This window comes from Chenopodium quinoa, unplaced genomic scaffold (genome assembly GCF_001683475.1).
Source record: "Chenopodium quinoa cultivar QQ74 unplaced genomic scaffold, ASM168347v1, whole genome shotgun sequence".
NCBI classification, from domain to species: Eukaryota; Viridiplantae; Streptophyta; class Magnoliopsida; order Caryophyllales; family Amaranthaceae; genus Chenopodium; species Chenopodium quinoa.
In genome coordinates this window covers 978,040-992,140 of record NW_018744240.1, presented here as the reverse complement: position 1 = coordinate 992,140, position 14,101 = coordinate 978,040, and the positions used below count along the sequence as shown (strand labels likewise).

The following is a 14,101-nucleotide window of genomic DNA, read 5'->3' as shown; positions in this document are numbered from 1 at the left end:
GCTCAAAAATATCCTTGCTTACAGTAAAGATTCTCAATTACAGAAACATTAACCAACAGAATGCAGGTCACTAATCACTACACAAGCAGGATGCTCTGTTCCTACACTCCGGAAATCAGAAATCATACAAAATGAAAACGGAAAAATGAACCACCAACCAGAAAGAAATCAAAATAAACTGCTGGATAAACCTCCAAAATCTTATTGTATTTGGCATCAGATAGAAAAATCTGGAAAGGGAACCTAAGATAAAAAAAGAGAGCTTTGAATGCCTTGGAGCAAGGGTGCAAACATAGTCAACTTACGGCTGAAAGCCTGAAACCAATAAGATGGAACACAAAACCTGAAATAAAACATGGCTACTTTGCCGCACAGGCTACAAGAACTTGAACAAATCAAAGAGACTGTAGAAAGGAACGAAGCTCCCAACAATATATTTCCTTCATTAGCAAAGCTGCTAATCTACAAAAATATTAAACATAAGCACCACCTAATTAGCTCTCCTAAGATGCTGCCAGACTACAGATACATAGATTGAGAAGCAGAAACACTAAATGAGTAGTAGACCGCATAGGCCTTTACGGCATGCCAACAGACAATTTTATCCTTTCTATTTCCAGCAATGACGGACTAAAGTTTCATCACTAACATAAAAGTGAGCAAGACTAAACAGTCAATTCTTAACAAAACTAATAAGATGATCAGCAAGCTATGTGGCATCAAGTGCTTGGAAAAATGAAATAACTAATACCAAACTAGATAAAAAATAAGCATTCACAAACAGATCAGTGAAGATAGAACAAAACAGATCAATGACTAAATCAGCCAAAGCCAAGGAAATAGGTCCGCAAAACTAGACATAATTTAGACTTAATCAGACAGCATGCAGAACAAGACATTACTGTTTGCTCTACATAGAAAGCAGAATTTCCTGGATCACTGCTTGCATCATTTGGTTAAGATTCTTAAGAATAAACTATTTATGGTTCTCCAGTTTGATTCTCATTGAATTCATCTTAGGAACAATCCACAATCTATTAATATCACTTGCTACCTTGCTAGGCTATCTTAGCACAAATCATTTTTGTTGGTTAGCAAGACTACATAATTTAATTAACCAGGCATGAACTCCTTGAGTTCCTCCATATCAGCAGATCGATTATATCCCGGATTCTACACCTTCCCAGCTTCCTAAATCTCAATTAAAGATCTTCAAAATATTTAGCCTCATTACTATCCAATTTCACAGAATAAGTATTATATCTAAAACTTTTTATCAAGGGCTTTAAAAGATTGTACAGAGCCCAATTACCATTGTCCTATCCCTGAAAATCCCAATCTAATCTAACATTTAACAAATTCATCAATTCCATGGTCATGGCGATATCAACTTGAGATACTGATTCAATTCTACAGAAACTTTCAGCAAATGTTACATCAAAACACGAATCCGACTCCTTAGTCCAAAGATAATACAATGCCAATTGCATACCAAATTCCATAATACAATGTTAAAAAATGCAATTGAAAAAAATCAAAACCATAACACATCAAAAAATTTGTATCATGATTAATGTAAACCAACCATAATAATAACACAATGAAATAACCAAAAGATTATGTATACCATCCGCAAACAACCCGCAAAACATTAATGTCATCGAAAACTCTAGTAACTAGGATATCAACATTTTCCCACTCAAAGTTATCCTATGTATAACCAACCGAAAAACAGGGGGAAAACAATACTAGCATAGCATAACATAACAAAAAATTATGATAGTAGATATAAGTATTTTTTATACGAAACTAGAGACTAAATCAAGAGAAGAGATAACACTGTACGTTTCTCTAATCCGCGTTAGTGCATTCCCTAGCAATATGCCCTGGTTTCCCACAACTATAGCAATTACCACCACCGCCGCCGCCCGATCTCCCGACAGACCTGGCACTCTCCTGACGACAATCCCGAGCCATGTGTCCGAACCCGCCACAATTAAAACACGCCCCATCACCACCACCACCTCCTCCACTGCCACTTCCGCCTCGGCATTCTCGGGCGAAATGCCCGGGTCGTCCACAATTGTAGCAATTCCCACCACCACCACCACCGTATCCACCACCGTAATTCTGTTGACAATCACGAGCAAGATGACCAGGTCCACCACAATTGTAACACCTTCCACCATCAGAATTGCTGTTTCTCTGCCAACCGCCATTAAAACCACCACCTCCACCACCGCCGCCGCCGCCGTTTGATCGGCGACCACCGGAGGAAGGAGGAACGATGGAAGCACCGTCAGGTCCAGTAACATCGACGGCTTTCGGCTTGTTATCAGAGCCAACAGCGAAGGTGAATTCGACGGTTGCACCTTCAGTTAAAGTACGATAACCTTCAGATTTGATCGAAGAATGATGAACGAAAAGCTCTTCACCTTCATCCTCAGGAGTAATGAAGCCATAACCCTTGCTATCGCTGAACCATCGTACAACACCTCGAGATCGATCTTCAAGCGCCATTGTTGAAGAGAAGAAGAAAACCCTAACCCTAGAATTACGAGATTTTTTTGGGTGCGATGAGAGAGAATTGATTCGGGTTGGTTTCAGTATATATAGATGCTAAAAGCTAAAACCCTAGTGGTGTTTGGTTTTTTTTCTAGAAAATTCTGAAAGTTGGGTTTTTTTTTTTTTTTTAATGTGGGGTAATGTAGGGTCAAAGACTGGGCCCATAGAATCGTCTATTGGAATTCTTTAAGCTCAAGTTTGACGATTTATTTGTTTTTTTATGACTTGTTCTTTTGCGATAGTAAGAGATGACTAGGATGAGTATATATGAGCTTAGCTTCATGATTCTATCATCCTAAAATAAGTACAATCTTGTCCTCGTAGTTCGTCATTCGCGGCAATGGTAACACTTTAAGATATACGGACTTTTAACCTTGATGACACTAAATCTTTCATAGTTCAACATTAGCTCTAAAGTGTTAAAGGCAACCTTCTTACGAGTGATTAAGGCTTAAATAGCATACACATTGAAGGTAACAATCTCATAGTTATCAACTCAATTAAAGGTTATATGTGCAGCCATTGATCATATTGTTACGAATGTGAGTTTTCTTCTCAACAAATGTCATAGTTAGAGCATTCAACACATATACCATAAGGCAAATCGGGCATGTGATTGGATATCTAATAATGATCACTAAGTTAGTGAAAGTATAGATTTGTATTTACTCTAGTTTATTTCTTATTATTGTATCCAATGTGATTAGGGGATTTTGCTCCCACCAATCGGAATGCGCCACGTGGGCCAATCAGGTCCTGCCAAGTGTCCCCCAGTTGGAACTGTCAGGGTTTGCCACGTGGCACACGCCTATTCGTCCACCCTGGACCTATTATGTCATGACACGTGGCATCCTCCATGCCTAATGCAGAAACCGGCCACCTAGGCCTAACTTCCAAGGGAAGCCCAATCAGCCCTAGGTTAACCTAAACCTAGGATTGACACGTTTCCCAAGGTTATAAATACCTCCCTTAATCCTCATTAAGGAGGATTACTCACATTAAACACTCTCACCTAGAGAGACCCAATCACCTTTATTTCCGCATTAATTACTCCTTAATCAAGTACTAACTTGACCGTCGGAGGCGGATCTTCAATCATCCGGAGCATCCGTTTGTTTTGCAGGTACAGGCGTCCGGTTCCAGTCTCGGAATTGTAACACTCCCGCAGGACATCAAAAAACCCCGAAACATTTTGGCGCCGTCTGTGGGGAGAGTACTTCTGAGATGGCATCCACGTCTGTACCGACTCCTGAAGAGAGGCGTCCCCTAGACGATCCTCAAGTTTAGTCGGACCATGATACTGAGGAAGAATTTGAAGTTGAAGCTCACACAGCTTCAGACGGGACCCTAAGGGCCCGACGCACCCGTCATACCGAAAGGAGGGAACGGGAACATCTTCAAACTGGACTCAGTGATCCAGCCGGCGCACCGCCTGTTCAGCAGCAGCCGGCTGATGGGTCTGCTCCCATTACCAGAAACGAACTCATGACCTTCATGAGGGGCTTCAAGGGAGAGATTCAAGAGTTGCTCAACAAGAAGCCTGCTCTGGCCAAGGAGCATTCGGCTAAGAAACCTTCCACTTCAGGGAAGAGGAAGCCAGTTCAAGGGCGAGAGGCGACCCCTCATCCTAACTCTAGGAAGTGGGAGCCGCCTGCCCTTGATTTCACAAAGTACCGCTTTCCTACTCAAGGAAAGAGGAAACCTGTTCGTCATATTCAGGCGGACGGGTCGAAGAAAACATACACAGATGCTCGGTTATTGCTAGAACAGAAGAAGAATGACCGATTGTCAGAGTCAGCCTCTACTTCAGACTTCCAAGATAGTCTACGCAATACCTCGATGAAGTATACTCAGTCGTATCATGAGAGTCCGTCAGGCGGCACCTCCCGTTAGCCCGGCTTTCATAGTGACCAGGCGGTACCAAACTTACCATTTGTACCGCGACAACAATATTTTTTGCAGCCACCTCTGTTTGGTGGGCATGCAGCAAAGAATGTCCAACCTATGGACTGGCAGCTACGGTTGCTTAGACTTGGGGAACAGCCGTCGGCCTTCTCCAAGGAAATTGCTGAAGCCGCTCAGCCGGCCAAAGTGAAAAATGTATTAGTAGGCGCTTATGACGGCACTACTAATCCAGAAGACCATTTGATGGCATTCACCAACCTGATGTACCTTCAAGGGTTGGATGATCCCACTTGGTGCAAGTGTTTCCCAGCGACTCTCAAAGGAATCGTACAACAATGGTTCGGCAACCTGCCGACTGGTTGTGTGAATAACTTCAGGACGCTTGCTTACTTATTCACCTCCAACTTTGCCATGAACATACCTGCGAAAAAGACGACCCTTGATTTAGGAACGATTCAGCAGGGCGAGAAGGAGGGGCTTCGTTCTTACATCAGGCGACTTAACCTGATGAGAATACAGATTCAAGGGTTACCGGATGAGGTAGCCTATACTGACTTTTTCAGAGGCCTCAAAGACGGATCGACATTCAAATTTGATTTGGTCCGAAAGAGGGTGTCGACTCTTCAAGAGGCCTTGATTGAAGCGGAAGCCTATATACAGGCGACTGATCTTTGTAGTACAAAACAGTCGGACGGGAAAAGGTTCGACAAAAAATAAGGGCGACAGAAACAGTTGTCGAACAAAGATGAAAAGAAAAGAAAAGAGGTTTGGGCGGCTGATTCCTCTAAACAGCCGGCCCAGAAGAAGAAAAAAGAATTCAAACCATACTCCCCAAAGTATGCGTTTAACAAGGATAGCCAAGCTATCCTAAAGGAAATCAAGGGACGGATCTCAATTGAGAAGGCGGTCCCCATGAAGGGTTCTGCAAGCAACCAAAACCAAGAAAAATTCTGTGATTATCATGAAGATGTTGGTCATCACACCAACGAATGCATCAGTCTCATGCGGTATCTGGACCGCCTGGCTGAGCAAGGCGATCTTGACTCTTATGTCAAGAAATCTACTGGGAACACTTCCTCGAAAAAGCAGTCGGCCAAAAAGAGTCAACAGGCCGACAACTCTGATGCAGATGATGCAGTCGTCTACACCATTGCAGGCGGCTTCGCAGGAGGCGGTCCCACTATTAGGGGCAACAAAGACAATATTAGGCGGCTAGATGTAAATTCCGTTCACAACAACGACCCCCCAAATATTCATTTCCTGAGATTGTCATCACTGAAGAAGATCTAGGAGGGGTAAGGGGGCCGCATGACGACCCTATCGTTATTGAATGTAAAGTGGCCAACCAGAGAGTTGGCCGAATCCTTATAGATACTGGAAGCTCTTCAGATCTTATCAGTAGCAAATGTCTGTCAAAACTAAAATATCAGACTGATTGCATGCATCCGGCATCCCACCCTTTAGTAGGGTTTGGAGGAGGAGTCGTCCATCCAGTGGGACGAGTGGATTTACCCATTCGCCTGGGTGAAAAAGGGGAAGGACGACACATGGTAGTCCGGTTCCTGGTAGTAGAAGAACTCTCGGCCTACAACATGATTCTGGGACGACCAACCATGAATAATTCTAAGGCTGTTATAATCCCATCTCTTATGTTGCTCAAGTTTGAGAGGGATAATGGAACAGTCGGGTCCCTAAGGGGAGATCAGAGGATGGCCCGAGAGTGCTATCTCTCGGATATCAAGCCCATTGTCATGGCCGCTGGGTCAAGTGGTGGAAAAACAGACCTTGACAATGTCAAGGAGAGTGCGCCTGTTCAAGAAGCAGGCGGCAAGAAGAGAAAGGCAGCCCAGACGGGGGCCGCAAGAAAAGACAAAAAATAGCAATCATTGGCAGAGGAGCGGTCGGATGAATTCCGCCCTCAGCCGACTGGTGAGCATATGGACTTAATCTTAGACGACTCACGTCTTGAGCGAACAGTCAAAGTTGGGACGACTGCTCTGAGAGTCCTGGGTGACGATTTTCACAAACTATTAAAAGAATACAAGGACATCTTTGCATTCGAAGTCCACGAAATGCCAGGCATTAGTCCTGACCTGGCGGTACATAAATTGGCTGTGGATCCGAAAAAGAAGCCGGTAAGGCAGAAGAAACGGAACCATGGCGAAGAAAGAAGTCAGGCGGCAGCCGCCGAAGTTAAAAAATTACTTGATGCAGGGTTCATTCGGCAATGTTACTTCCCAGACTGGGTTGCAAATGTGGTGCTTGTTATAAAGCCGAATGGCACCTGGCGAATGTGTGTAGACTACACAGACTTAAACAAGGCATGCCCCAAAGACAGTTACCCTCTGCCTAAAATTGATAACCTGGTCGACTCAACAGCCGACCATGCTTTGATGAGCTTTATGGACGCCTACTCTGGTTTCCATCAAATTCCTTTATGGAAGAAAGATCAGGAGAAGACGGCCTTCGTCACTGATCAAGGGTTATACTGTTACACGATCATGCCGTTCGGTCTTAAGAATGCCCCGGCCACCTTCCAGCGAATGATAAACACTATGTTCTTTGATCAGATTGGGAGAAACGTCGAGGCATACATTGATGATATGATTGTCAAGTCTAAGCTTCAGATAGATCATCTGTCGGACCTCCGAGAAACTTTCGCCACACTCAGGCGGCACCATGTCATGCTCAATCCCAAGAAATGTGTATTTGGAGTTGAGTCTGGGAAATTGCTCGGATTTCTTATCAATCAGAGAGGAATAGAGGCGAACCCTGAGAAGGTGTAGGCGGTCATCGACATGCAGTCGCCTCGTACCGTCCGAGAGGTTCAGAAGTTAACAGGTTATCTGGCGGCCTTGGGAAGATTTCTAAGCCGATCAGGCGACAAATGCTTATATTTCTTCCAAGCCATTAAGAAGAAGGCAAGGTTTGAATGGGGGCCGGATGCTGAGGCGACCTTCCAGAAATTGAAAGTTCACCTGCATTCCTTGCCGAGGCTGGTCAGCCCTTTACCCAAAGAAGTACTCTACATGTACCTGGCCGTCTCTGATCATGCGTTAAGCGCTGTTCTTCTTGCTGAAAGAGACGACTGTCAGCTACCGGTCTACTTTGTCAGTCATGTACTAAAAAATGCCGAGTTGAGGTATCCTTTAGTGGAGAAATTTGGTCTTGCGCTCTTCATGGCTGTTAAAAAATTGAAGCCCTACTTTTTGGCACATGCAGTAGTCGTGTATACAGATCAACCTATCAAGCGGCCACTGACCACCATGGAGTCGTCAGGCCGGATGATCAAATGGGCCATAGAAATATAGAGCCTCGAAGTTACTTTCGAGCCTAGAAAAGCAGTGAAGGGGCAAGCCTTTGCTGACTTTATTGTTGAGATGACTCGTCCCCCTGATTCTCGAGATCCAGACCAAGTCTGGAAGGTATATGTGGATGGAAGCTCTACTTCAAATGGTTGTGGAGCAGGCGTCATATGTCAGTCGCCAGAGGGCGACATGTACGAGTATGCTCTACGCTTCAGTTTTCAGGCCTCAAACAATGAGGCAGAATATGAAGCTTTACTAGTCGGAATCCGCATGTGCAAGGCGGCAGGGGCACGAAAGATAGACGCCTGTTCCGATTCACAATTGATAGTGAGTCAATATAATGGCGAATACGAAGCAACCCATCTGGCCATGATCAAGTATTTACAGGCGGTACGACAGGCAGTCGGATCCCTTGAAGATTTTCATCTAACTCAAGTGCCAAGATCAGAAAACAACCAGGCGGATGCACTTTCAAAATTAGCATCATCCGCCTCTTGTGATACTCCTCGAACTGTTTTTTTGGGAAGTAATGGAGAAGAGAAGCATCGAGGAAGACCCTATTGGAATCCTAGACAGAAGCTCAACCTGGATGGATCCAATCAGGGCATATCTGACAGACGGTACCCTGCCGGATGATTATCACCAGGCGGCAACGCTGAAAAAACCGGCAGCCAGTTTTGAAATGATAAAGGGAGAACTTCACAAAAGAGGGTACCTTCAACCCTACTTAAAGTGTGTTACTCCAGAAAAGGGACGGGAGATACTAGACGATCTTCACTCTGGTTACTGCGCTTCCCATATAGGCGGTAGGTCGCTTGCTCAACGGACAAGGCGGCAGGGCTACTTTTGGCCTACTTTAGAAGCAGATGCAATGGAGATGGTGAAAAAATGTGACAAGTGCCAAAGGTTTGGCAAACTAATTCACCGACCGGCTACTGACCTTACTACCATTCATAGCCCACTACCGTTTGCTAAGTGGGGCATGGATATTCTGGGTCCATATACGCCTGCTACAGGCGGAAGGAGGTACATACTTGTTGCAGTCGATTACTTCACTAAATGGGTGGAGGCGGAGGCTGTAAAGGGAATCAAGACGAAGGATGTAATTTCATTCATTTGGAAAAATGTTATCACTCGGTTCGGGGTTCCCATGTCTATGGTTTTTTGATAATGGTCCCCAATTTGAGACACCTGTTCTCAAAAGCTGGTTGGGTGACCAAGGAATTGCACACCACTTTGCATCAGTCGGCCGTCCACAAGCAAACAGCCAGGTAGAAGCCTTTAATAAAATCATCTCAGACGGTCTCAAGAAAAAGATTGAACGAGCAGGCGGCCTATGGGCGGATGAATTACCACATGTTCTTTGGGCCATTAGGACGACTGAAAAAGGGGCGACTGGAGAAACACCATTCCTCCTAACTTATGGTGCAGAAGCTGTTCTTCCAATTGAACACTACGAGCCGACTCTTCGAGTAATGTTATATGACGAAGAGGCAAACTGGGAAGCCATGCGCCTGGCATTAGACTCACTCCTAGAAAGGAGGGGCAATGCTGTCTTGCGCCATGAAATTTACCGCCTGAGAATGACTAGATCATACAACAAAAAAGTACACAGGCGTCCACTCAAAGTGGGGGACTTTGTACTTAGAAAAATGGAAGCAGTTGGTAGGGCTAATGAGTCTGGCAAATTAACTCCCAACTGGGAAGGATCCTACCGAATCTATGAAGAGGTCAGGGACGGTACCTACCGTCTGGAAACACCAGACGGCCAACCATTGCCTCGAACCTGGAATGTAGATAATCTTAAGAAATATTTCTTTTGAATAATGTAAATAGTCGAGGGCTACTTAATAAAAGATTGATGTTTCATTCAATTTTGTACTAAGAGGGGCATGCCTACTGACAAACAGTCGGCTACTCTGCATGTTTAATTTTCATTCTTACTTAAGAGGGGCACGCCGCTTTTTTCATACAACCGACTACTCTCCCACAACACAGTTGACCAAGAACTATCAAAGGCTCATAGCTAAAATGATCAGACCAGGCGCCAAGCCAACTGATCCAAATATAAGTTCAAATCGACCTGTCCCAACATTATAGCAGGCGTCCGACGGCATCCATCCGGATGAAATTCGTTGCAGAGAGCAGCTCCCTTTTGGGTGGAACATTGTTCTATAAAATCATTACACGACATCTATACGACTGTCTAACCAAGACAACCACGTAGCCGTTTCGGGGACAAGGCTACCCCTCACTTAACTGACTAATCAGGTCAAACAAGTGTTCGCAGTAACCATCCGTGTCAACCAACCGACTAAACTACTTGGGATAAGAACAATTGGTATCTTATGAGTTAATAGCCAACAAACATTGGCAAATAAAGGGGAGCAACCGGTACCCACCGCTTGAAACCTTTACTACTCAGTTACCCGGCGATTAGGTAACAATCAGGTTTACTTGGTCACTCCTTAAAAATTTAGTATGAGACTAAAAGGGTGTTCATACATCGCCTGTTCACACTAGGTTAAATGTGGCGGGAAATAGTCGGCCTGGACCGACTAGAGTCTCTAGCTTAAAAAACAACAAAAAAAAAGGCAGGTAGGAAACCACCTTCCTACTTGGATAAAGGGGATCCAGTCTTTAAAGTTGCCGACCGATCGCTTAGCCTGGAAACAGACAACCAGTCGTCCAGGGGCATAGGTGGTGTGATTAACTACATTGTACCTGTCCGCAACTATCGGCCATGGAAAACAGTCGGTATAAGTATGCAATGGGACATCAGAGTTTCGATACTTAACAAATTTTAACAAATTCAAAACGAAAAAAATTCGAAGGACTGGCATAAACATTCATACCCCCGGCCCCTTGGCCGGGTAAAAGATACAAAAGGAAGTCGGTCATGAAGACCGGCAAAATATTCAGAACCCCGGCCCTCTGGCCGGGTAAATAGAAACAAACGGCACGCAGGCCGTGAAAAGAAGACATAAAGCTTAAGAAGGGGGCATATCTTCAATAATAGCAGCTGCCGCTTGGTCAGCACTCTTTTTGCTGGACTCGGCTTCAGCTGCATCCTTCTTCGATGCATCACCCCCAAGCGGCACAAGCGCCACTACCGGCTCCTCCTCCTCCAACGCCTCGTCCTCAGCAGCCGCCAGGATCTCTTGATTATATCTATCAGAACACTGGCGGTACGTTTTTTCCCAGGAGGAAAAGTCGGCATTGGGGAAGAGGCGGCCCCAGGTCAGGCGCTGGATTTGAGCAGAGTCTTCCATCATCTCCCAGATCAGCTCCTTCTTTTCTTGCTCGGCTTTTGCCGAGAGCTCCTGAGTAAGACTCTTCTCCTGGGTCACCAGGCGCTCCTTAACGTGCGCCAAGGATTTCTCCAAGGTGTCGTATGAGGACATTTTTTGGCGAAGAGGTCTCAGCTCGGCCTTGAGATTGTTGATGGTCGCCTCCAGCTCATTATTTTTCTTCTGGGCCGCCTCTAACTGAGCCCGGATAGCAGAAGTAGCCTGCGCCTGATAATAAAGAATATCAATTGTCAAAATCTCATTTTGGGCAATTCGAAACATTGCCTTATCACAGTCAGAGGCGGCCATAGCTTTTGCAGCCTTTACCTCTTTGTTCATTCTGTCAAGCGGCTTGCGAAGGCCGTTCACTCGGAGCAGGGCCTAAGTAAAAGGGAACAGGCGTCAGTTTCCAAACAAAAAACAGGCGTCCTGGAATTTAAATAACCAAAAATAAGCTAAGTATACCTCAGCAAGGACCCCTGCAATCCCGTCTAGGTCAAGGGTGCCGACACCCCTGACCGCCTCCCTTTCAGTTGGAGGAACGACTTTGATCATAGACTTGGCCACCTCGACCAAGTCCGGCTCCTGAGGGCCGGCTGCATCAATTATAAACAAAATAGTTAGACCTAGTAAAGAAAGGAGCAAGTCTAAATTCACAAAGACAACTTCATACTTCTAGGCGGCCCGATTGGAGTTTTAGAAGGAATGGACGGTTGTTTCTCAGCCGCCGCATGTTTCCTGGCAGAACCAGGAGAGATCGCAACAGTCGTCCTCCGGGTCTTGGAGTCCGGCTGTTGGGAAGAAGAGGCTCTTGGAGTGCCCGACTAAAAAAAAAAAAAAAAAAAAAAAAAAAACACTCGGTCAGTATATGCATAAACCCAACTCCAAAAAGAGAGTGAAAGTTTCGAAGCTCACCAAGGGCGCCCCCTTGTTGGGGGAGTCAGTTGAGGACTATTGCATGATGGAGGCCCGCAACATGGCCGCCGCAGTCTTGAAGGCGGTAATTTTGCTCATGGCGTCCGCTGCAAAAACAAATAGCAAAGTTCATAAAAAGTCATAACAGTAATGCATGTAAAAACAGAGTATTCGACAGGTCGGCTACCTCTTGAACACCAACTGCTAAGGCCACAGGCGACCAGAAAGTACTCGTCATAGAGCCATTTGAAGCTCGGGACGCAGTGCAAGGGTACTTGCTCTCGTACCCCTGTAGTAGAGTCGACCCTCGACTCTACTTTAAAGAGTCCTTTATCCAGGATCTCTTTCTTGGCTTTGGGGGGAACATGCGGCATGCTGCGACCGCCTGCAAGAAGAGGCGGATTCCTGTTCCACTTGTTGAAGCGCTTGTTCAGCTCTGTGTCTGAACTTTCAATGATAAGGAAAGTGTTTCGCCAATCCTTCCACTTGTTTGCTTTACCTCTTGTCATGAGGTAGCCTCTGTGGCTCGTCAATTGATACCAGCCGGTACCGCCTGCCTTAGGGGTCCGGCTGAGGTAGTTCATGTGGGCGAAAGCCTCGAAGTTTGGCTCCACCCCGTGCAGTTCGCACCCGGCCACATAGCCGAGTACGTTGACCCAAGAGTTTGGGGCTTACTGCCATAACCCCAACTCATACCCATCCAAGATCCGCTGAACAACCGGATGTAGTAGGAAGCGCAGCCCAGCCCTGATGGCCGCCTCGTAGCAGCCAAAGCAGGCGCCATCATAACTAGTACCAGCCGGCCAGACGACTGTGTCTTCTGGATCCGACACGAAAACTAAAAAGCCGGGGCCCATTGTGTGGTTCGCAATAAAGCTCCCCACTTTCTCTTGCATGGCCGTGATCCGGCCCCGTGGGACAGTGCAGTAGTAGGGGGTATTCTGCCCAATTGTCCCCCTTCTCAACTGCGTGAGAAAGTCTTGCCTCTTGTAGGCGGCTGTTTTTCTCTTCTGTGTCCAGAGAATCATGACCAGAAGAGTTAGACTCGGATTCGTCCTCTGACGAGTCCGAAGAGGACGACTCCTCCCCTCTCTCCGAGGGGCCCGCCTCCTCTCCTTCAAAAGGAGCAGGAGAGAATGTAGACTTGTCAACTGTAAAATTGGAAGGGGTCACTTTGACTCCTCCCTCAGAACTGTCGGCTTTCAAGCCCCTTTGGTTCACTTCCATATCTGGCGCCTGGTCAGATGTTTCACTAATCGGCACCCTGTGGGAGGAGCCGTCTGAGTTCGAAATCCTAGCAGTTCTTTTTGTTCTGGCCATCATGTTCTACATAGACACAGAGACAGTCGGACTTTGTATAAAGGGCAAAGATGGGTCCGGAAAAGGGCAGGCGGCACTCCTAGTCCTAGATTCAGCCGTCCCCGGTGACCGGCTGATCACTAACCTAGGTTGTGTCGTGTGCTTCCGTGGTGCCATTTCAAAAAAGAATAAAATAAAGAAAAAATTAAGAGTAAGAGAACCGACGGTTACCTGAAGGAGTGAAGTTGACAGAGTTCTGGAAATCTTGTGTAGTCGGCTTGTCAGAGTAGGCGGTAGGCAGAAAGGGTCCGAAATGTCAGAGCAAGTTCAGGGGTCCGAATGTTCTCTCTAAAAAGTTCTCAAATGTGAAAATGACTGAAGTCAACACCCCCTTATATAGGCGAAGTGAGAAGTCGAAGGGTCACTTCCAAAATTCAAAATTTGGGCGGGAGAATCTCTCGGCCTTTCGCCGAGTGACACCTGTAGCAGGCCGTCGCCTGTCACAGTGCGACACCTGTCACAGGTAACACGTGACCAGTCACGTGCCACCTGTGAGGGGCAAATGATTAGGGGATTTTGCTCCCACCAATCGGAATGCGCCACGTGGGCCAATCAGGTCCTGCCAAGTGTCCCCCAGTTGGAACTGTCAGGGTTTGCCACGTGGCACACGCCTATTCGTCCACCCTGGACCTATTATGGCATGACACGTGGCATCCTCCATGCCTAATGGAGAAACCGGCCACCTAGGCCCAACTTCCAAGGGAAGCCTAATCAGCCCTAGGTTAACCTAAACCTAGGATTGGCACGTTTCCCAAGGTT

At 46.1% G+C, this 14,101-nt stretch overlaps 1 protein-coding gene across 1 annotated transcript; it reads right to left on the bottom strand.

Annotated features, from left to right (window-relative positions):
- Positions 1-1,601: 1,601 nt before the first annotated feature.
- LOC110694709 (cold shock domain-containing protein 3-like) lies at positions 1,602-2,613 on the bottom strand. Its single transcript, XM_021871880.1, has one exon. The coding sequence runs from the start codon at positions 2,518-2,520 to the stop codon at positions 1,852-1,854; it is 669 nt and encodes a 222-aa protein (XP_021727572.1). The 5' UTR covers positions 2,521-2,613; the 3' UTR covers positions 1,602-1,851.
- Between the last annotated feature and the right edge of the window lie 11,488 nt (positions 2,614-14,101).